Source organism: Mrakia frigida (genome assembly GCF_051309035.1).
Source record: "Mrakia frigida strain ATCC 22029 unplaced genomic scaffold BDY24scaffold_18, whole genome shotgun sequence".
Taxonomy (NCBI): domain Eukaryota; kingdom Fungi; phylum Basidiomycota; class Tremellomycetes; order Cystofilobasidiales; family Mrakiaceae; genus Mrakia; species Mrakia frigida.
The window spans coordinates 468,937-488,260 of NW_027481263.1; the positions used below are offsets into that span (position 1 = coordinate 468,937).

The 19,324-nt window shown below is 54.2% G+C and overlaps 6 protein-coding genes across 6 annotated transcripts; 4 read left to right on the forward strand and 2 right to left on the reverse strand.

Moving 5' to 3' along the window:
- Positions 1-1,422: 1,422 nt before the first annotated feature.
- BDY24DRAFT_391470 (uncharacterized protein) lies at positions 1,423-5,964 on the forward strand. Its single transcript, XM_076640803.1, has 7 exons — positions 1,423-1,776; positions 2,257-3,028; positions 3,111-4,642; positions 4,765-4,827; positions 4,909-5,024; positions 5,104-5,216; positions 5,294-5,964. The coding sequence occupies exons 1-7, from the start codon at positions 1,711-1,713 to the stop codon at positions 5,479-5,481; spliced, it is 2,850 nt and encodes a 949-aa protein (XP_076496059.1). The 5' UTR covers positions 1,423-1,710; the 3' UTR covers positions 5,482-5,964.
- A 138-nt stretch (positions 5,965-6,102) lies between these two features.
- Positions 6,103-8,027, reverse strand: BDY24DRAFT_391480 (DHHC family palmitoyltransferase). The gene is made up of 7 exons (XM_076640804.1): positions 7,957-8,027; positions 7,687-7,805; positions 7,518-7,584; positions 7,400-7,424; positions 7,055-7,311; positions 6,945-6,977; positions 6,103-6,811 (listed from the first exon to the last, which is right to left on the reverse strand). The coding sequence occupies exons 1-7, from the start codon at positions 7,966-7,968 to the stop codon at positions 6,500-6,502; spliced, it is 825 nt and encodes a 274-aa protein (XP_076496060.1). The 5' UTR covers positions 7,969-8,027; the 3' UTR covers positions 6,103-6,499.
- Positions 8,028-9,954: 1,927 nt separating this feature from the next.
- BDY24DRAFT_415847 (uncharacterized protein) lies at positions 9,955-11,724 on the forward strand (the record flags this gene model as incomplete). The annotated part of the gene is made up of 5 exons (XM_076643507.1): positions 9,955-10,025; positions 10,098-10,251; positions 10,540-10,600; positions 10,677-10,943; positions 11,081-11,724. The coding sequence occupies 5 exons, from the start codon at positions 9,955-9,957 to the stop codon at positions 11,722-11,724; spliced, it is 1,197 nt and encodes a 398-aa protein (XP_076496061.1).
- A 1,076-nt stretch (positions 11,725-12,800) lies between these two features.
- Positions 12,801-14,962, forward strand: BDY24DRAFT_81283 (uncharacterized protein). The gene is made up of 9 exons (XM_076645160.1): positions 12,801-13,133; positions 13,212-13,312; positions 13,397-13,517; positions 13,597-13,666; positions 13,748-13,813; positions 13,909-14,139; positions 14,266-14,356; positions 14,467-14,843; positions 14,939-14,962. Exons 1-8 carry the CDS (start codon positions 12,973-12,975, stop codon positions 14,676-14,678), a joined length of 1,053 nt encoding a protein of 350 aa, XP_076496062.1. The 5' UTR covers positions 12,801-12,972; the 3' UTR covers positions 14,679-14,843; positions 14,939-14,962.
- A 338-nt stretch (positions 14,963-15,300) lies between these two features.
- On the reverse strand, positions 15,301-17,427 carry PUP3 (proteasome core particle subunit beta 3). Its single transcript, XM_076640805.1, has 8 exons — positions 17,304-17,427; positions 17,120-17,217; positions 16,588-16,652; positions 16,401-16,508; positions 16,112-16,207; positions 15,899-15,995; positions 15,653-15,747; positions 15,301-15,504 (listed from the first exon to the last, which is right to left on the reverse strand). The coding sequence occupies exons 1-8, from the start codon at positions 17,326-17,328 to the stop codon at positions 15,456-15,458; spliced, it is 633 nt and encodes a 210-aa protein (XP_076496063.1). The 5' UTR covers positions 17,329-17,427; the 3' UTR covers positions 15,301-15,455.
- BDY24DRAFT_391503 (thioredoxin-like protein 1) lies at positions 17,428-19,293 on the forward strand. The gene is made up of 7 exons (XM_076640806.1): positions 17,428-17,572; positions 17,695-17,764; positions 17,868-17,940; positions 18,034-18,129; positions 18,223-18,336; positions 18,408-18,782; positions 19,065-19,293. The coding sequence occupies exons 1-7, from the start codon at positions 17,542-17,544 to the stop codon at positions 19,179-19,181; spliced, it is 876 nt and encodes a 291-aa protein (XP_076496064.1). The 5' UTR covers positions 17,428-17,541; the 3' UTR covers positions 19,182-19,293.
- The last annotated feature ends 31 nt before the right edge of the window (positions 19,294-19,324 follow it).

A 19,324-nucleotide genomic window follows, 5' to 3' on the forward strand; every position in this document is an offset into this window, starting at 1 on the left:
AGAACAGGACTACGCTGGCATCTCGTACTTGAAGGACGGATCGATAGTGTTGAAGGTCGACTCGGAGGAAAAGAGAGCCGCGGCGGAGAAGGTGGTCTCGAGCTTGATGCGAACGAAGGAGAAGTACCGAGTGGAGCTTGTAACCTGAGGTCAGCGTGTCGCTCTCTGCTTTGATCGAGGCTGGCCAGCTCGATGTTCCGAAGTCTGACCTTCTTCTCCTTCTCATTCAGCTCGACGCATCGACCTCCCTCCCTCGTCCTCACTTCGCTCCGTCGCTTCCTTCCCGCTCAAACCTTCACCACCCCATCTTCTAAGCTCATCTATCCTCGCTCACTTGTCAGTTTCTTTCTATCCTTCCTTCTTCTGTCCTTCGTTGAACCTGCGACCTGACCGCTCGATCTCGTCTTCGCGCCTTCCTCCCCAGAACTCCCTCAAAGACAACCTACCATCCCTCACCAAAGTGTAAACAACTAGAACATCCCTCCTTTCCTTCGACTGGCACTCTCTCCTCCCTCTTCGTCTCGTCGCTCGAATCGGAAGCATCGTCGAATCACGATCATCACGTCGCGTCGTCCCGCCGGTTTGATTTCTCTTACCTTTGCGTCCAACCGAATAATGTACTAGTCTTCCATTCAATCTTTTTATCATACACGCTTAAAGTGTACTGCTTGATTCGCAGTTTGAGAGAGTTTCGTTTCCGCCGTCGACGCGTCGAGCTTCGGCCTCGAGAACGGAGCTCCAATTCCTTCTCCTCTCCCTTCGAGCATCAAAGCTGCTCGTACCTCGTTTTACCCCTCCTGGGCAGACGGAACAGGAGAATAATCAACGTGGGTGGGGATTCAGCTCTCCAGTGTCGAAGTAGATCATGCCTTCCTTCGCTCGCTCACTCGAAGCTGGAATCTGAAGATCGAGCGAGTCGATGACCTCGACGTGTCTCGCTGCCTCGTTCTCGCGTCTCTCAGAGCGCGTGGAGACATGCGTCCTGTCGCCATTCAAAGCTGGAGGACCTACAGAACCGTATTGAAGCAGATCTTCCTTCTTGACGCGTCGCGAATCGCACTCGCGGGGATGCACACTCCATCCCTTGGAAATTTTCCTCCTCAGCTGGCTTACGCTTTAGGAGAGATTATTATACAGTCCTCTATTTATCTAAGACCTCTTGAGCCCTCTATAGGAGCTTTCGAGGGACGTGTGTTTGGTTTTCTTCTCCCTCTCCCCCCTCTCCCCTCCTTCTTCTCCTCTTCGTCTTGTCAACATCGGCTAATCCTCGACCTCTTGTTCTTCAACTTCCACCACTTCTTCCTCACTCGACCACCGATTGAAGAATCCCATCGTCGAAAATTCTCCTTCCCTGGAACCGTCGATCATTAAACAAGGGTCTGAGGTCGGCGTCAAAAGCACCAGTGAGACCCAACCTTCCAAAGCTGAACCTTTCTCCTCCTCCCTTCAACCACTTCGACCTTATCCAGGCTTGGATATCCCCTCCTTCTCTGTCCTTCCTCCCTCCCTCTCTCTCGGAAGCTGTTCGCAGGCTCGACAACTCAACACCGACCCTCCTTTCCATCCCTCCCCTCCATCTATCTCGAACCGACTTCGACCTCGACCTTCGCTCCTTCTTCACTCCGACTTCAAGACTTTCGCTCCTTCCTAACCCATCCACCGTCGCTAGGCATCTACACAGCCTCCTACGGCTCTCTCGACTCTCTATAGATGTCGCTCGCTCTTCCTTTTCAAGCAGCAGGAGAACGGGCCTCTCAGGCCCTTCCTTCGGTCAACGTCAGTCCCTTTTCGACTCGTTTCTTCTCACTCTTTTCGCATTCGCACGGGCCTTCTCGGGGAGCTTCTAGCACTGGTGCTGCGACGAACTCATAGAAGAGTTGCTAGGGATAAAGGGCGAAGAAGGGGAGGAGGCGGAGGCGGGACTGCTTGGGAGGGAGGAGGGAGGAAGCGTCGGTCTCGCTAGCCTCCCTCTCTTTCCCTTCGACGATCCCCCTTCTTCTAGTCTTATCTCCTTCGGGAATATACTCTGAAGATAGACAGGGTCGTCTTCTCTACACCCTCGAGGCCTCGTTGTTCCAGGGAGGAGGAGATCCCATTCCAGCGTTTCTCTTTCAATCGCAACGAGGAGAGGTCGCCTTGACCTCTTGACCTCTTCTCCCTCTCCTCCTCCCCGTCACTCCCTTCCAAAAGGGGTCGGCCCTGCTTAGCTCTCCTACTGACCTCCTTGTTCTCATCTTCTTCCTAAATTGCTTTCAGTGCTCCACCTGCCACAATCCAGTCCTGATTATCGAACTCGGAACCCACGTCTGCTCGTCTCCTCCTCCTCCTCCTCTCGCTAAACCGACCTCCTCCCAGCCACCTTCCCGTCCCTCCAACCAACGGTCCTCGACAGCCTCAGCTGCCTCGTCCATCGGGAAATGGCTTCCTACGCGTCGGCCTTCAAAACCAGAGCTCGAACCTCCTCTCAAACCTCCGCCGTCCAATCTCTTCGGAGGATCGCATTCAGGACGACGCGGTTCGAACTCCTCTCAACTCTCTTCTTCCTCCTCCAACAACTCGAACTCGATAAGCAGTCGCTCTCCTCAACCACTTCCTCCTAATCAGCAGTACGGATCAACTCTCTCGCAGGAATCCAACCCAGTCGCTCGACCTCAACCAACAAGGAACCAGACCCTCCCTCAGCTCTCCGTTCACAACCCAAACCCTCCCTATTCCTCCAACTCTTCCCCTCACCTCCCTCGCCCATCGATATCCTCTCAGCACTCCCACAACAACGCTCTTCCCTCACCTCCCCTCAACCCGTATCAACTGCGACCTTCGCCCAACGATCCTTCTCCAGAGAGCTTCCAACCAGCGGCTAGCTCGTTTCATCAGCCTACGCCGAGCTATGCTGGATCGTACACGACCAGGACGCCGAGTCCGATAGACTATACGGGAGTGAAGAGCAGTCTCGTGAAGACGGAGGTTGGAGGTGGTGCTGGAATGGCAGGAGTTGGGAGGAGAGCCTTCGCGCTGGCGACTGCGAACAGTGAGTCTCTCTCTTCTGTCCTCATCCTCATCCTCGACGTCCTTCATCTCGAGAGTCCTGATTCTCTTCACACCGTTTTCAGACCAAAACCTCTACCCTCACTCCCTCTACGCCGCACCCATCTCTCCCAACGGCTCCCTCTCGCCAGCTTCCTCTCCGAGCTCGCCCTACCCTCCGCTGCCAGCTTCGAGCAGCGGGCATGGTTCTCAGCTCTCCCACGCGTCCCACCCGTCACACTCCTCCGCATCCTCTCATCTCCCACCCTCCAGCGCTTCCTCTCGGCCTCCAGGTCCCTCTCGTCAGCCCTCAGCAACCTCGTCGAACGGGTCCTCGAATCCAGACGGCTCGGAACGGAAACCTCAGAACAAGCTCCCCTTCTTGGAGAAGTATCAGGAGCTGGTCCGAGGCTCGAGTCAGAGCTCCACGAAGGGACTGGGACTGGGTGCGGGGAGGAGCGGGTCTTCGGACGGCGGGAGGAAATCATCGGATGGAGGAGGAGGGAGGAGATCTGTCGCGGTCGAGGAGGACGAAGACGACTCGGAGACGGAACTTCCTTGGGCTCGAGAAGACGTCGACGAAAAACCTTCGTCGATCCGAAGTGGACTTCTTCATGCTGTCCGAGAGACCTCCTCTGGATCTGGATCGTCGACCTACTCCGACCCTCAAACCGCTCGAAACTCCAAAGCCGTCGTCCCAGCTTCGTCGAGTCGACCCGTCTCTCCTCCCCTCACTCCCTCGGTCCAATCACACTCCTCCTACAACCCCAACGGATCGTCGACGAATCACAACCATCGAGCCTCTGGATTCCGGATCGAGGAGGAGGAAGGATCGGACGGCGGAGAGGACGAGCAACCTGGATCTCGGAGTGTCGCTTCTTCGTCGTCGATCTCGCACAGTCAATCAAGAAACGGGAAACCATTGAGTCTCATGACTCCCTCGACTTCCTTGGATCGTCTCACGAGGGAGGAGTTGACTGCGAGAGCCGTCGCTGGAGGGAACGGAAAGGTCGGAGGAGCAGGAGGAGACGCGTTCCAACGGACGAGGGGAGGAAGTCAAGGCTCGAGCGGAAGTGGAAGCTCAGGAGCTTCGAGCTCGTCGTCCGGATTGAGGATTCTGGGAGGGTTGAAGACTCGTCTGGGAGCTGAGGGACTCGAGGATCTCGTGGAGGAGCTGGAGTTGACGGAGGAGCCGCTCCCGATCTCACCCAACTCGGACGACGAAGACGACCCTTCCCTCGATGGACCTGTCAAAAAACCCTCCGCATCTTCCGCCTACTCCATTCCCAAATCCAAGCCCACCTCTTCCTCCTCGAACTCCAACTCCACTCCACCCATCGTCACCTCGTCCGACCACCTTCAAGTCACACCTCCCGCTCCTACGACCGAGCGCTCGAGGTCTCCCTCGCCAGTCTCGCAGTTCCACTCGCCTTCCCTCTCGCATACCTCGTCTTCGCACTCGGCTGGAGGACTCGCTATTCCTGGATCTTCGAAGAAGAAAGAGTGCATGCAATGCGGAGATGTCGTCGGTGGGTCGACCGGGAGGAAATACGTCCAGATGAAGGAAGGTGCTGGTGTGATGTGTGAGAAGGATTGGAAGAATATGTATCTTCCGAAAGTGAGTCACGGCGCCTGCTTCTGGATCGAGGGAGAGGGAAGGAAAGCAGAGAGGGGAGAGAGAAACCGACGAACGCGTCCAACTGATCACTGACCTCTTCCCTTCCGTATCCTCTTTCTTAGTGCCGTCGATGTGCTCTACCCATCGAGAGTCAAGCTATCTCGTCTGCTGATGGTCAACTCAAGGTCCGTCGCGTCTTCTCGCGCTTCGTTCCTTCCTCCTCTCTCTTCTCGACCTGACGCTCTTTTTTTCTTTTCGATCAACAGGGAAAGTACCACCGAGCCTGCTTCTCATGTTACGCCTGCGACAAACCTTTCGAAGGTCAAACCTTCTGGGTTTATGGCTCTCGTCCCTACTGCGAACACGATTATCATCGAGAGAAGTGAGTTCTCCGTCTCCTCACCTTTCTCGAACCCCGACTCGACGCGTGCACTGACGTATCAACCCTTCCCCTTCTGCAGTAACTCCCTCTGTGCTTCGTCGACCTGTGGGAAACCCATCGAGGGGTCGTGTGCTGTTCTTCAGACGAATAATGGAGAGGAACGATACCACACCGACTGTCTTCGATGTGCTCGTTCGTTCTTCTTTCCTTTCCCTCCTTCGCTTTTTTCTTGATCCTGACTTCGTTCTTCTTTCCCTTTGCTGTTCCAGATCCCTCGGAATCCTGCCTCAACTCGATGCACGAGCACTTCGACGTCGCAGGTCTGCGCTTCTGTCGAACTCACGTCTCGTCGGCTTGGGAACGCCAACAAACCGAGGCTCGTCTTTCGGGAGGAATGGGCACCCCTCGACCGACCAAGAGGATGACTCTGATCGTTGATCTGCCTCGAGCTCGGTAGCCTTTCGATTTGCTTTTTCGTTCTTTATCGCTCTATGCTCGCATTCCTCGTTGTTTTCTTTTTGCTTTCCCGTTCTCCTCACCTCGCATCTTGGGTCTTCTTGCTCTTTCCTTCGCCCCCTTTGTATTTCCTCTAGCTCCCTATCCTGCTCTCAATTAGCTCTTCTCCCTCCTACCTTCCCCATCAGCTCCCTCATTCCCTCCATGACTCTCCTTCCTCTCATGCCTTCCTTCCCTCACATCCCCTCATCTCTAACACCTAACCTCTATCCTAGTTTACCCAGCACGTTCTCTTCCTAATTACTCTTGCTCCATACCCATCTTCTCGTCGTTATACCCTCTCGCTCGCTGCTGTTCGCTCTTCTTGGACTTTGGATTCGTTTTTGGTTTCTCCTCTTGTACGCTCTCTCTTTGGACTCGCACTTCTTCTCGGTCACTTAGTCGTCGCTTCTTATGATTAATTGGATCTTCTCGCTCCCTCTCGAACTCTGGATTCTGGATTCGGTTAAGGAACGAGAAGGAGAGGGAGGAGAGAGACAGAACGACGCGTCGGCCCGGTTTTTTTCTTCGAGGCCTGTTTCTCGTCGGTTTCTCAGACGAACAGGGTTCGGAAAGATGGGAGAGCAGATTCCATTACTACGTAATCGTTCCCGGCGGCCTCAGGAAGACATAACAACGCGGGATCGGGACCTCCTCTCTTCCTAGAAACGACGGAAGGGAACAACACGACGAGGACGAGGCATGAGGGTAGACTAACCAAGAAAGGAGATCAACGAGAGTGAGCGCTAGCACGATGTATTCGAAGCTGGGCGGGTAGGTGATTAAGTAAGTAGATGAGGGAATAGGGTAGATAGCTGTGGTAGCCAAGAAGGGAAAAGAGGGAAAACGACGCGTCGGAAAGAGAGCGGGAGGAGAAAGACGACGAGCGAGAGAGTTAAGCTAGGTGAAGGACATAGATTAGAAGGAACAAATGAAGAATCAAAGATCAAGCAAAGGCTTAAGTAGGTATGAACCAGCAGCTAATTCCGCCACTTCTCCTCTCCACCCGTCTGCCGCCGCTCCCTCATCCCCATCCCCTCCTCCTCCCTCCCATCTCCTCTCCTCTCCACCTCCTTATCAAACTCCATCCAACTCGGCACTGCCGGCCTACAGAGCATCCTTCCAAAGTTGGTGTACCAGTGCTTGAATCGGAAAGGGTTCGAGGGGTTGTCGTTCGAGGATGGGTCGTTGGAGGTTGGAGGAGGAGTTGGGAGACGAGCTCGCCAGAAGAGTAGGATGGCGAAGGGCGAGGGAGGACGAGGAGTTACGTTCTGAGCGGCTGAGCGACGGATCTGTGGGTGAGAAAGATGGCCGAGGGAAGGAGGAAGAGGGAGAGGGAGGAATAGCGTGGGTCAGTTTAGGAAGACGAGGAAGAAGGATGTAGAGATGGGAATGTAATGAAATAGAATATATGATACGACTAACCTCTTCGATAGTAGTCGAGTTGTTCATCATCAACTGTCGGAGCGAAGCCAGATCGAAACCGTCGCGTCAGTTCCGTCGTCTCTTTCTCTCCCTTCCCTCCGCCGACTCACCCTCAGATGATAGCTCATCAACAGCCCCACCGGAAGCACCAACATCACTCCCAGAACAAAGCTAACACCACTCCCCGCGTTCTGCCCCAACGCTTCCTTGAAGTTCTCTGCGCGTCCGTTCCGCGTGAGTCTCCAGAGATGGATGGCTGAGAAGACGACGGTGTAGACGAGAGCGAGGAAGGTGAAGACGAGGAAAGAGATGAAGGAGGTGTAGTTCCGACGACCGACGCAGGCGTGGAGGTAGGTGCAGTGATGATCTGTGAGGACCGAAGAGACGGAAAGGAAGAGGGAGGAGTTAGGCTTGGGAAAGGGGACGAGAGAAAGGGAGAAGGAGGAAAGACGAACCGATACCGTCGACACAGTTACCACACTGTGAAAGTTAGAAGTATACAAAAAAAAGACAGTCAGCTTCGAGTCTCGACGCGCCGAAAAAAGAAGACGAGGGAACGAAAGGAGGACGAACGACCCGACAGTGACTCGATCTCGGAGGTCGATAGATCCTACACGTCTCGCAGTACTTCACGGTAACCCTGTAACACCCAAATTAAACAATCAAAGCGTCAGTATCACGAAACCGAAGCTCTCTGCAAAAGAAGAAGCTCAAGATTGAGACGCGTCTCAACGAAACGGACCTTCCCGCTCGAACCCTGATATCCCTCGGTATCGGCACCAACGAGTTGGTCGAAGCCGTCGTGGTCAATGGAGGAGCAAGATCCAAGTTTCGAGGGATGATTCCTGGGTCTCTGAAGGCCTGAGGTTGGTAAAGTCGCGTCGGAAAGAAAGGAAGAAGAGTCAGCTCGACGCGTCTTCCATTCCTCCTCCTCCTTCTTGTCCTCAACAAAATCCACGCAATCCTGTCACTAGAGCACATGCTCAAGCTAGGAGAGCGAAGCTCGACTCACAGTCCCAACCATCCCTCCCAACGCAACTCCCCAAACCCACGCAAAAACAATCACCACGCCCACCCCTCCACTCCCGCCATTCCCTCCCACCCCTTCCCTCCAGACCCACACTCCCGTAGTCCCTAGCCAGAGCCCACCCAACCCAAGTACCAACGCCAACGATATGATGAACGGGATGGCGGAATCCCCGCCCGTGAGCAGTTTGCCTCGAAGGAAGAAGGTGTTGTGAGAATCGTGAAGTTGATAGTTATACGTCTTCTTGCGATTCTGTTTGCGTGTGGGAGGAGTGGGAGGAGGAGTGAAGGGTGTGGAGGGAGAGTGGCTGTAGGGTCGGTCGTTGGAAGTTGGTGCTGGGTGGTTGGGAGAATTGGCGAGATGAGGGAGGTTGGCCGGATGGGAGGAAGGAGAGAGGGAGAGGGGTGGAGGTGGATTGCTTCGAGGTGAGGTTGGCTGAGACTGGACGGAGGGTGAGAGACGTTGTTGAGATTGAATTTGTTGAGTCGTGTAATGAGGGTGAGGAGGTTGGAACGGTGAGGTCTGAGGGGAGGACGAAGAGAATCCGTTTCCCGCGACTGCATCAGAGATCAACGGTTCTCGAGAGGCTGTGAAACCTGAGCTTCCACCGGTTCCTTCTTTACTGAGACTAAAGCGAGATCCTCGTCTCTCCCTGGGTGCAGAAGCTCCTCCTCCCTCGAGCTCGCTCTCGTCGCCCTCGAGGTCGTCGTCCTCGCTCTCGGCTCCTCGTCTACCAAATCCACCAACCACCCTGTCTAGCTCAACGTCCTCCACCTTGTTTCTACTTCCTCCTGATCCTGTTGAAGGCACTGCTGCTTGTTGAGCCCCTCGAGGTTGCTGAGGAGCGAAGAACGCTCTCGGAGGGAGGACTCCCGACGTGAAGGTGTTGGAGGAAGGAGGACCCGTCGAAGGTAGCGAAGCTGGGAGAGGAAGTTGAGGCGAAGAGAGATCATGGATAGATCGAATTGAGTTTTGACGGGACGAAGGACGAGGTGGTGGTGGGGAGATTGGACGGGAGTAGGCAGAGGAGGATTGGTTGAAGGACGAGGAGGAGGTGCGGGAGGGGATGTTGTACTGGAACAAAAGGAAGGAACAACAGTCAGTTTGAGAATTTTGGTAGATCAAAGAGTCATTAGCTGTCTGATGTGGGTTTCGAGAAGATAAAATCTGCACAGGGAACAGAGCGTGGGAGTGTTGACAAAGAAAGGCGATCGGAAGTCGAGACGAAGCTCAACTCCCTCCGATCCTTCCTCTCCCTCCTTCGATCTGAGCTTATCCACCTCGAAGAAGCTCGCATATCGAGCATCTGACCCTCCCCAACGATCCTATACAACTCTCGAAATAACTGGAGAAGAAGGAAGGATTCCAAGGAGCGTTCCGTCGAAGAAAGAACGAGCTCACGGACCTCCCTCCTTCCCTCCGTTTGATTCCTGCTCTCTAAGCCCCTTCAAAGAGCTCCCCGTTCTCCTAAACTCGGAAGGTAGACTCTACAGACGAGGGGCAAGCATCCTAGTGTCCTAAAATCTTCCAAAAGTGGCCGCCCAGTGCTCCTACGAAGACCAAACCATCGAACGCCTTCCTTGCTCGCTCCGACCTCCCTCTCTCCTTCCCTCTACCCTCTCGCTCTCCTCAGAACACTACAAGAAGAAAAATCTTCACCGGACTCACGAAATTCTTAGTCCTCTCTAAACTATCTCTCCTCTTCTCTTCTTCCTCTCGTTCCTCTTCCTCCTGAGTTCTCGTCCTCCCGAGGACATGGACGGTCGGAGGAGGGGACGACAACGAGACGGCTGCTCGAGGGTGCTGCTGCTGCTCCGACGACATGCGAGAGAAGACGGCTATGTGCGCTTGAGGAAGAAGAAGGAGAAGAGGAGAAGATTTGGTTCCGGTGCGTTGCTGGTCGTTGAGGGAAGAGAAGAGCTCAAGCTCACTTTGGTTTCGTTTCTTGCTTTCTTTCTATTCCTTCCTGACTCCCATTCTCGAATGGTCCTGCTCTGTTCCAACTGCCATTCCTCCCCAGCTACAACCTGTTCCAACTGTATCGATAAGAACATGTGTGTATTCATCAACAGAACTCCTTGATCTTCGATTCTGATCAAGCTCACACCTCTCTCCTTCGTTTCCAGCCTCTCTCCCTACGACCGATCCCTAACCGATCAGGTCGCTTCCCACAAGAGACACGCTCGGAAAGCTGTTTCTATTTTAGATGGAGAAGGAGGACTGGAGCAGGTGAGACTGCTGGAGAGTCAGATCGCGGAGATGGAGGCGAAGGTCGAGGAGGTGAGGAGGGAGGAGGAGAGGGTCAGCGAGGAGACATGTAGAGGTGAGTTGTTGGAATTGATTCCGTAGATACGGTAGCGAGAGATCAACGGCCGAGCGGGAGTGGGTGGTGGTGGTGGTGGTGGGTCGGGCTGAGAGGGGTTGAAGAGGGAGAGAGAGGAGAAGGGAGGAGAGGCTGAGTGAGCTCGACTCAAGAGGAGGAAGTCGAGCTCGTTCGACTCTTTGCCCTCACTCGGAGCGAAAACCTTCCCCCAGGGAGTCTTCTCTATGCATCTTTGTCCCTCCGAGCTTCTCCTCGCTCCGCTTTCATCTCTCTGCTCCGTCGGTATCGCCCAACCTCCCAGCTCGTGTGCGCTTTCCTCCTCCGTTCCTCGTCCCATTCCCATCCTGACCCGCCTCCCCTTCCTTTCTCTCCCCTCTCCCAGCTCAATCCCTTATAAACCACCACCTCCAAACCCTGCCCATCCGTCAATCCAACCTCCTCCAACACCCTTTCCAACCCACCTCCTCCTCGTTCGTCGCTCCTCCTCCGTCCAACCAACCTTCCCTCTGGGCGATCCGACAGAAACGAATGCTGGAACTCCTGGACGTTTTTGATGTGCGACCTGCGGATGAGGAGGAAGGTGAGGAGGATGAGGATTGGGTGATTGGTGGAGGATTGGTCGTTCCGGGTAGGAGAGAGGAGTTGGATGGTGAGTCAAGACACGCGTCGCTGTTTGCTCTTTCTGAGTCCTTTCTCGCTCTGGATTTGTCTCGATTTTCTGTATCTCTCTCTCGGATCTTGAACTAACTCTAATCTCACCTTTCCTTCGCTCTGTTTCCTACGCAGTATTCCCTCCCGACCAAACCTCTTCAGCGCTCATCCACACCCTCCACCTCCTCAAACACCTCTCGTCCCTCGCCTCCTGCTCGCTTCCCAACCCACCTCAAATACACCCACCAGCGCTACTCCCTCCTCCTTTTCTCACTTCTTCGACCCCTTCAACCCACTCGCACACGCACTCTTCCCCTTCGTCTTCCTCCCCGAACCCAACCACCCATCTCTTCCCCTCCCCGTCTTCCAATCTCCCAACTCGCACCCTCCTCACCTCTCTCGCCCATCTCCAAGCCGACATCTCCCACTTCTCCTCCTTCCTCGGAATCCCTATCCCTGCTTCAGAGTCCTCTCGCGTCCTGGCGAATATCGTCCGAGCCATCGAAGATGGGACGGGAGAACCTGTGCGGTTGGGAGCCTCACTGGAGGAATTTTTGGATATCCTGGGAGTCGGGGAGACGAGTGGGGACGGTGGGAAGGCTGAGGGTGGGAAAGGAGGGAAGAGGGAGGGCGAGACGAAGGAGGAACGGAGGGAGAGAAGAGAGAGAAGGGAGGAGAAGAGAGCTAAGGCTAAGGGAGAGAAGAGGGAGAAGAGTGAGAGGGGTGGAGAGGTGAAGGAGGGGGTGGAGGAATGGGAGGTTGTGGACGGGGTGATATGAGAGGGGACGCGTCGTTTCGTTTCCTTCGACCGGTCGACCAACGTTCGGACGTCGTCTTCTTCGCCAATCATCTAGCCAGAGCCAGCTGTTCGTGGAATCAAGACTCTCGATGGTCACTTTCGGATCTCGACTTCGAGCTTTCGAACTCCCGTCTCGAGTCGTCGCCGTAGCCGTGGAATCGATGGGCTCAACTCGTCGATTCACACCGAGCTTCGCTTCGTTTAGCTCCTTCTTTTTTCCTTAGATTCTACTCTACACCTTGTATTAGGTCTCGCCCTCCCTTCTATAGATGATCGGACCTACTTCTCAGTCGTCGCGCCACCTCTCGTCGGATCCGGCTCATGAAACCAAACCAAATCGCGTCGCGTCTCCGTCCTTCGCTCCCTCCCTCGATATCTCGTCTCGCTCATGTTCGTTCTTCTTCGCCCCCCTCTCTGCTATGTAGATATACTTCTGCAAACTCAGTTCCACCTGCCCCCAACAGCCAAGTCTCGGAAGGAAGCTCAGCTGTGCCCTCCCGTTTCTCGATCCCTCTTCTGAAGGAAAAACGCCTCCCCGGTTTGACCTCGTTCCTCTTCTTTGACTTCCATCTTCCCTTCCCTTCCCTTCCCTCCTTGTTCTACCTTCCGAGACGAGACGGCTGTCTAGTCTATGAGCAAAGCCTCCTACGTTCAGATCTCTGACCAAAAGAACAAACAAGGGATCTACAGAACAACCAAACTCGACGAAGTGGGAACCGAACAGCAACAGTTCGAATTCATGTGAGCTTCATTCCTTTCTTTCCTCCCTTCTCTCTTCCTTCTACCTTCCACTTCTTCGCTCTGATTCCCGCTCATCTATCCTCTCGATCCAAACCTCCAGCCCAATGAACTGTGAGTCTGGCCGTACCCGCTCCAGCTTCAGGGAGAGACTCAATCATCGAGACGGAGAGGTGGGCTGACCTTTCTTTCCTCCCTTCTTCGATCCCTCTTTCCTCGTTCTCCCTTTCACAGCTTCCTCCACTCCAATTCCATCTGTTTCCTACTCCAAGTACGATAATCCTTACGGGTCTGACGCTCTCGAACCTATCGGAGGATGGTCAAAGAGCTACTCGAAAGAGAGCGGACGCCACGATGAGACTTCCATCCCAGCTCAACCTCTCGAGCCCAGCGTCTGGTCGTTTTCTGCGAAGGTTCGTGTCCGTTTGCCATTCTGTCCGAAGGAGACATTTTTACTCGATCTGACCAGGTTCCGTTTCTATCCTCCCAGATGTTCATCGTCTTGATTTCTCTCTTCGTCGTTACGACCTCCATCCCTCTCATCGTCATCATGTGCCTGCAATACACTGGAAGCAAGAGGTTCGGAGTCCACCTCAGTGATACTGGTATCTGGGCAAACTGGCTTCTTCAACCTCAAGCTATCCTTTCAGAGTGAGTTCGGCTCCCCGTCCCAGGTTTCAGGAGATCGATGCGACCAAACTGATTTCGATGCTCCGTTCGTTCTCCAAGACTCGTCCTTTTGGGCACCGCTATCCACGCTATTCGGACGAGGAACATGATCGCGATCATCCTCGTGCTTTGCTTCAACATCTACTTGGTCATCGCTGGCTGTGAGTGCAAGGGAGTCTCGAAACTTCTTGTCGCAACTCGAGCGCTCTCGAACGACTGACGGTGTCTTCGTTCCAACTCCCCAGTCCTCGAGGCTGCTCAACGTCAACCTGATCTTCTCACCTACACTGAAGCAGACGGCTCGACGATTTCCGAGTTCTACATCTCCAACGTATTGCTTTGGACCGTCCCAGCTTTAGATCTTTGGTGAGCGAGTCGTTCGTTCTGCGTTCTCACGCGTTCTCCCTTTTCGGCGTTGAACCGTTTTCGCCCCCTTCTTTCTCAGCTTCCACCTAGGATGCGACTATTCCGCCCTAAAGCTCTACAGGGAGCTAGGTTGGCTCGCTTACAAGAAGGTCAGCATTTCCTCGAGTCGAAAGCTCGTCGCGTCAATCTGTCTCCGAACTAACTTCGCTTGCTCTTTTTCTTTCTAACAGTCCTCCGCCGACGTCGCTCTCAGCAAGCTCTACCACAACGTTCTGATCCTTCGCTCGATGGCTCTCGTGAGTTCCTTTCCTGCTTCGAAATGCTCGTCTCGACGGCGCGTTGGTTTCAATTCGTTGACACGTCGACGCTTCGGTTCTTGTCCTCTCGACAGTTTTCCACCGTCTTCGCCTTCATCGAGTTCTATACCGTCGCTGTTCTCACCATTGCTGCCTATCCCATCGCCATCGATGTGCTCGACGTTCGTCCTCAGCCAGGCAAAATTGTCGCAGCCAATGTCTCGGCCGGAGTCCTCGTCGCGTGTTGGACGTTCGGAGCGTTGCCGCTATACCTCGGAATGAAGAAGGAGAGTAGGAAGCTCTTGGGGATTAGTCTGGGAGTTCAGGTAAGTTTATCTTCGTGTCTTCTTCTGTGTGCGAGGTGAGGAGGTGTCGGGACGCGTCGGTCTCTGAAGCTCACTCCCTCATCCGCTCCTCTTTCGTCCCCTCCTTTCCCTCACTTCCACTATCAGACCCTTGGAATGGCCGTTCACTATGCAAGTGGAGTTATTCTTCTCGATCTTCTGACTATGGTGGTCAAGAAGGCGAAGGAAACAGGTCAAGGTTCGTTGCTCTCTTTTCATTTTCTTTCGCCTCTCTCTCGTCTTGCCTCCCATCCTCTCTCCGTCCTCTTTCTCTTTCTAACGCTCTTCCTTCCACTTTGCTCTCTGCAGATGCCTTCGCAGCCGCTCAGTCCAGTTCGTCTTTCTCTTCGCCTCCCTCTTCTTTCTCGTTCCTCTTCTGTCGTTTACTCCCCTACTCACCCTTCTTTACCGTCCTCCCCCTCCCTTTGATCCCTCTTTCTCTCTTTCCTAGATCAATGGAAGACCGTTCGTCCCATCTCAGGCCTTCACACTTTTCTTTCCTTCCTTCTGCTCGAGCCTAACTTCTCTCGTCTCCTCTCCTCCCGCCCCCATTATATTCTCCTCGTTCGTCTTCCTCGTTTTCCAGTACTTCCAATACGCAACCATCTCGCTCCTCTTCCTCCTCAACTTCATCTGGTCCGTCTTCGTCCTCAGAGGGTTCGGGAAAGGGTTGAAGGAGAGAGAGGGTGAGTTCATTTCGCAGTCTTGATCGAAACGAGATGCGACGCGACGCGACGACGAGATGGAGCTGACGGGTTCCGTTTTGCCGCTGGTCGCGCAGAGTCCCAAGTCCAAGGAATCAACAGAAGGACTATCCAGGAGCTGGATCTGTCTGCTTGATCCTTCTCGCTCGCTCGTCCCGTCTCGTCTCTCTCTCTCGTTTCTCTTCGCTTTTCTAGTCTCGTCCTTCTTTCGCTCGTTTCTCCTTGCGTTCTTTTACCTTGCTTTCCTTTCTGGGCCCTCTCTCTCGTCTCTCTCATTAACGAACAATATCTCACTCCCCTTCACAGCCTAAGCTCTTCCACTCCCTGTTGTGTACTCTCGTTTTCGTTTTTTTTTTTCGTTCCTTTCTCTCCTCGACTTCGCCACGCTCGATCGGATGCTCATGCTCACGATTCTCCTTCCAGGCGAAAACAGCGAAACAAGCAAGAAAACGCCTTCATTTCCATAGTTTCCTCTCCCTCCCATCCGAGGGATTGGTAGTTTTACACTGGTTGGCTTCGAAACACGACCACCCTGCCTCCTCCTCCGAAGACGACGACTAATAGTGCGCAGGCGAGAGGGAAGAAGCAGACGATCTAGTCCATCCTCGACTTGAGGTACCTGGTGGTGACTTCGGTTTGAGTGCTGCGATTGGGGAAAACAAGAAAACGGAAGGAGAAGAGTCAGCGACGCGTTCAAAAGAAGCGAAAAGACGGAAGTGGAGAGATAGTCTCGGGTTGGGAGGAAAGGGGACGGAAGGATGGGAGGTAGATGGAGGAGAAGGAAAACGTGCATGACGTGAACGACGGCTCCCCAACCTGAAAGGGCGTCTCGGTCGAGGGCGTTGAGGAGGGTTTGGGAGATGGTTTCGAAGAGGTCTTCGGGCTCCTGTGGTTCGAACGAGAGAGAAACAAGATTGGTCAGTGGGAGTTTGTGGGGGAAAGGGAGAGAGAGAAAATGAGAGAAAAGAGGAGACGAGGGCGGAAGGAATAAAGGGAGGGGAGAAAGGATGAGAGGGAGAGGGAACGAGAGCACGCACAAGATCGGCCTCCCAAAGTCCCTCAGCAACTCCGAACAACTTTTCACTAGCGGTTCCGGCGACACAGAAGTCCTTGGGGGTGGTGATGCAGCCGATCCTGAAGAGAACGAGACGAAGACGAAGGAAGGGGAGAGATCAGCTCGGTCGACGCGAAAAAAGAGAAGAGCGGGAATCGAATGAAAGGCATAGAGTGAGGTGAAGGCTTCAACGTACAGATCAGTGCAAGCGATGAAAGGCTTAGGGTTGGGGTTGAGCTCGGTGACGGGAGGGAGGCCTGCGATGACGGGCTCGATGAAGTAGGGACCGAACCTGGAGGAGGCGAAGAGAGAAGGAGAGGGGGAAGGAAAGAGGTCAGCGAGCTGTATTAGAGTCGGAGTCGAGCTGGTCGTTGCGAGAGCTGGATGTGAAGAGTTGCAGAGACTGGCGAAGGTCGCCGTTGCTGGTTGAAACGAAGGGACAGCGTCGAGAGGGAACAGCGAAGCAGAGAGCTCGACCAACTCACCTCTTCTCGTACAGCGTCGACGAGACCATGTGGCAGAAGGTCTCGGGTCCAATCTCCCTCTCCTCCTTCATTCGGTACATGTTGACTCTGAATCGAAGAGCTTCGTGGCTAAAGGGAACGAACGAACGCGTGAAAGGACGGTCAGCTTTCGACTCGGAGGAAGGAAGGAGATGGACTCCAAACGAACAGAGTGAAAACGTCCGAAGCGAGACCTGGGAGACCGACGAAGAGACGGTCGTGGATGGGGAAGACCTGGAGGGACGAAGGGAGGGAAGACGTCAGCTCTTGAGAAGACAAAGGAGGTGATGGTGCGTGCGTGTGGAAGGAAGGAGGGTGGAGGTTGAGCTCGATTGAAACGAGATGAGGAGATGATGGGAGAAGGTGAAGGGTCGAGGAAGGTATGGATGGAAAGCTGAATTCGAGCAGAATCTCATGGAAGTAAAAAGGAACCTTGAGGGGAGGAAGAAGAGCTCCATTGAGGAAAGAAGAGGAAGGGAAGGAGGAGGCGACGTCGACACTTCCTCCCCTCCTTGCCCTTCCTTCCAGCGAGATGGCCCTCCTGCTCCCACCCTTCCTCCCTTCTCTACTGCCAGAGGTCTCCAGACAAGTATGCACACTCTCTAGGAAGACTCCGTCGCAAGATTCCCCTCTGGATCCCCTCCGTCGCTCGCCAGCCAGCTCTCTTCACATCGTCCTCCTCCTCCTCCTTTTGAACGTACCTTCTCAAAGTTCGAAGCGACCAACAGCGCTTGGTTTCCCAACCTAAGATCCGAAGCAATAGCAACGCAATCTTTTCCAACCATCGCTATCACCGAACCTGATAGATCCTCAAAACGCATTAGAAGTCAGCGAGAACGAAGGGAGGAGATGGAAGGAAGCGAAGGAGAGAGAAAAGAGACTGACCTCCGTTGAGCTGCATGATCGACATCTTCTAAGTATGAATTCCTGGGTGGGGTGTAGGTGACGGAGAAGAGGGAGAAGAAGGGTATATGCCTTGAGAATGAAAGTGAGGGAGATGGAGTTGGAGGAGAGGAAGGAAGACGAAAGCTCGACGTGGAGACAGACCGTTTCGATTCGGACTTTCAAAGACGAGTCGACTCCTCAACCACCAACTCCTCAAAACTCACATATACAGACGCCAATGCCCGCTACCGAGATCAAAGACGCTCGTCGTGAGTTCGAGACTCTTCTTTCGTTCGAGGGGAAAGAGGGAGAGAGAGAGAGAGAGGAGCGCATCCTCCATCACTGACTGTTCTCCTTCCTTGCGTCCTCCTCCGCCTTCTTCTTCACATAGAATTCGACGCTCTCCTTCGAGATACACCTTCCGACAAGCTCATCGTCGTAGATTTCCATGCTGTTTGGTGGTGAGTCCAAGGGTGCGAGAAGGAGAGAGGAGGGAAGGAGAGAAGACGACGAGCGAGCTGACCTCCCCTTCCCTTCCATCCTCTCCCTCCCTCCTCCTCCCAGTGGACCCTGCAAGATCATCTCTCCTCACTTCGTCAAGCTTTCAAACTCGATCTTGCACGCTACCTTTGTTAAGGTGATCTCTTTCTTCGACGAGTTCAAGGAGCTCAAACCCCTCTCTCGAAGCTGACCTCCATCTCCCTTCCCCTCCTTCGTTTCTCCTCCCCAGGTCGACGTCGACAAAGTCCAAGCCATCGCTCAAAAGTACAACGTCCGAGCCATGCCTACCTTCCTCTTCCTCAAGGGTGGAAACAAGATCGACGAGGTCAGTCCAAGCTCACCTCTCTTCGTCCCTCTCCTCCCCGTCCCTTCCTACCCTCCTTCTGACACCTCGTTCCTTTGCTCTCCATCTCTGCAGCTCAAGGGAGCCGACGTCGCAGGTCTCACTGAGAAAGTCACCCGTCACGCCGGTCCAGCTCCTAGAACCTTCGCTTCCTCCTCAGGCTCAAGCTCAAGCGCGCTAGACGGTTTGGTGAGCTCGCTCTTCCTCTTCTCTTTCCTTCCTTCCCCTCTGACTAACCGACGTCCTTCACCTCGATTCAGACCTCTCTCCGACCACTCTTCGACTCCCGAGAAATCCTCTGCCTCAACGAATCCTCTTCCCACCCTCTCAAACCTCTCCTCTCTTCCTCCAACTCCTCCTCCTCCAACTACCTCGAATCCGACGCGGACGAACAACTCCTCCTCACCGTCCCTTTCCTGCAACCTACTCGACTTCGATCCCTCGTTCTTCATACTTCCGATGAGGCGAAGGCCCAGGCTCCCAAGAGGGTCAAGTTGTTTGTGAACCGACCGAACTTGGGGTTCGACGAAGCTGAAGGAGAGGCGCCGACGCAGGAGTTCGAGATTTCCGAGGGGAAGGTGGGAGAGCCGTTGGCGTTGAGGTTGGTTAAGTTCCAGGGGGTTCAGAGTTTGCATGTGAGTTCTTTCGGTCATGTTTTTAATGCGATTGAGAGGAGAAGAGGGCTGGAGGAGGAGTCGAGAGGAAGCGAGGGACGCGTTCGAGAGCGGGTGAGCTCGACTGCCGTGACGTCTTCGGGTTGGCGAGCACGACCCAGAGCTCGCTCGTAGTAGACATCATACGATATAGAGGAAGGGATGTAGACCAGCTGCGAATGCAGGACAGGAGAAATAAACTGATTCAAATTCGAGACGCTGACTCCCCGCCTTCCTTCCCGTTCCTCTTCCCTCTTCCTTCAGATCTTCATCATGTCGAACCAAGGTGATGAAGAGACCACTCGAATCGACGGTATCGAGGTCTACGGAGAGGCGATGGACGTCACGTCGAGGGATCCTTTGAAGAAGGTCGAGGAGTAGACGCGGAGGGAGGTAGAGTTGCTTTTCTTTCGGGTGTCGTAGAGGATCGTGTGGTTTCGGCCAAGGTTCTTCCATATGAGGAATGTTTGATTGATGCCTCAGTTCCAGATCACTTGAGCTTCGAGGTCTGGAAAGGGTCGATA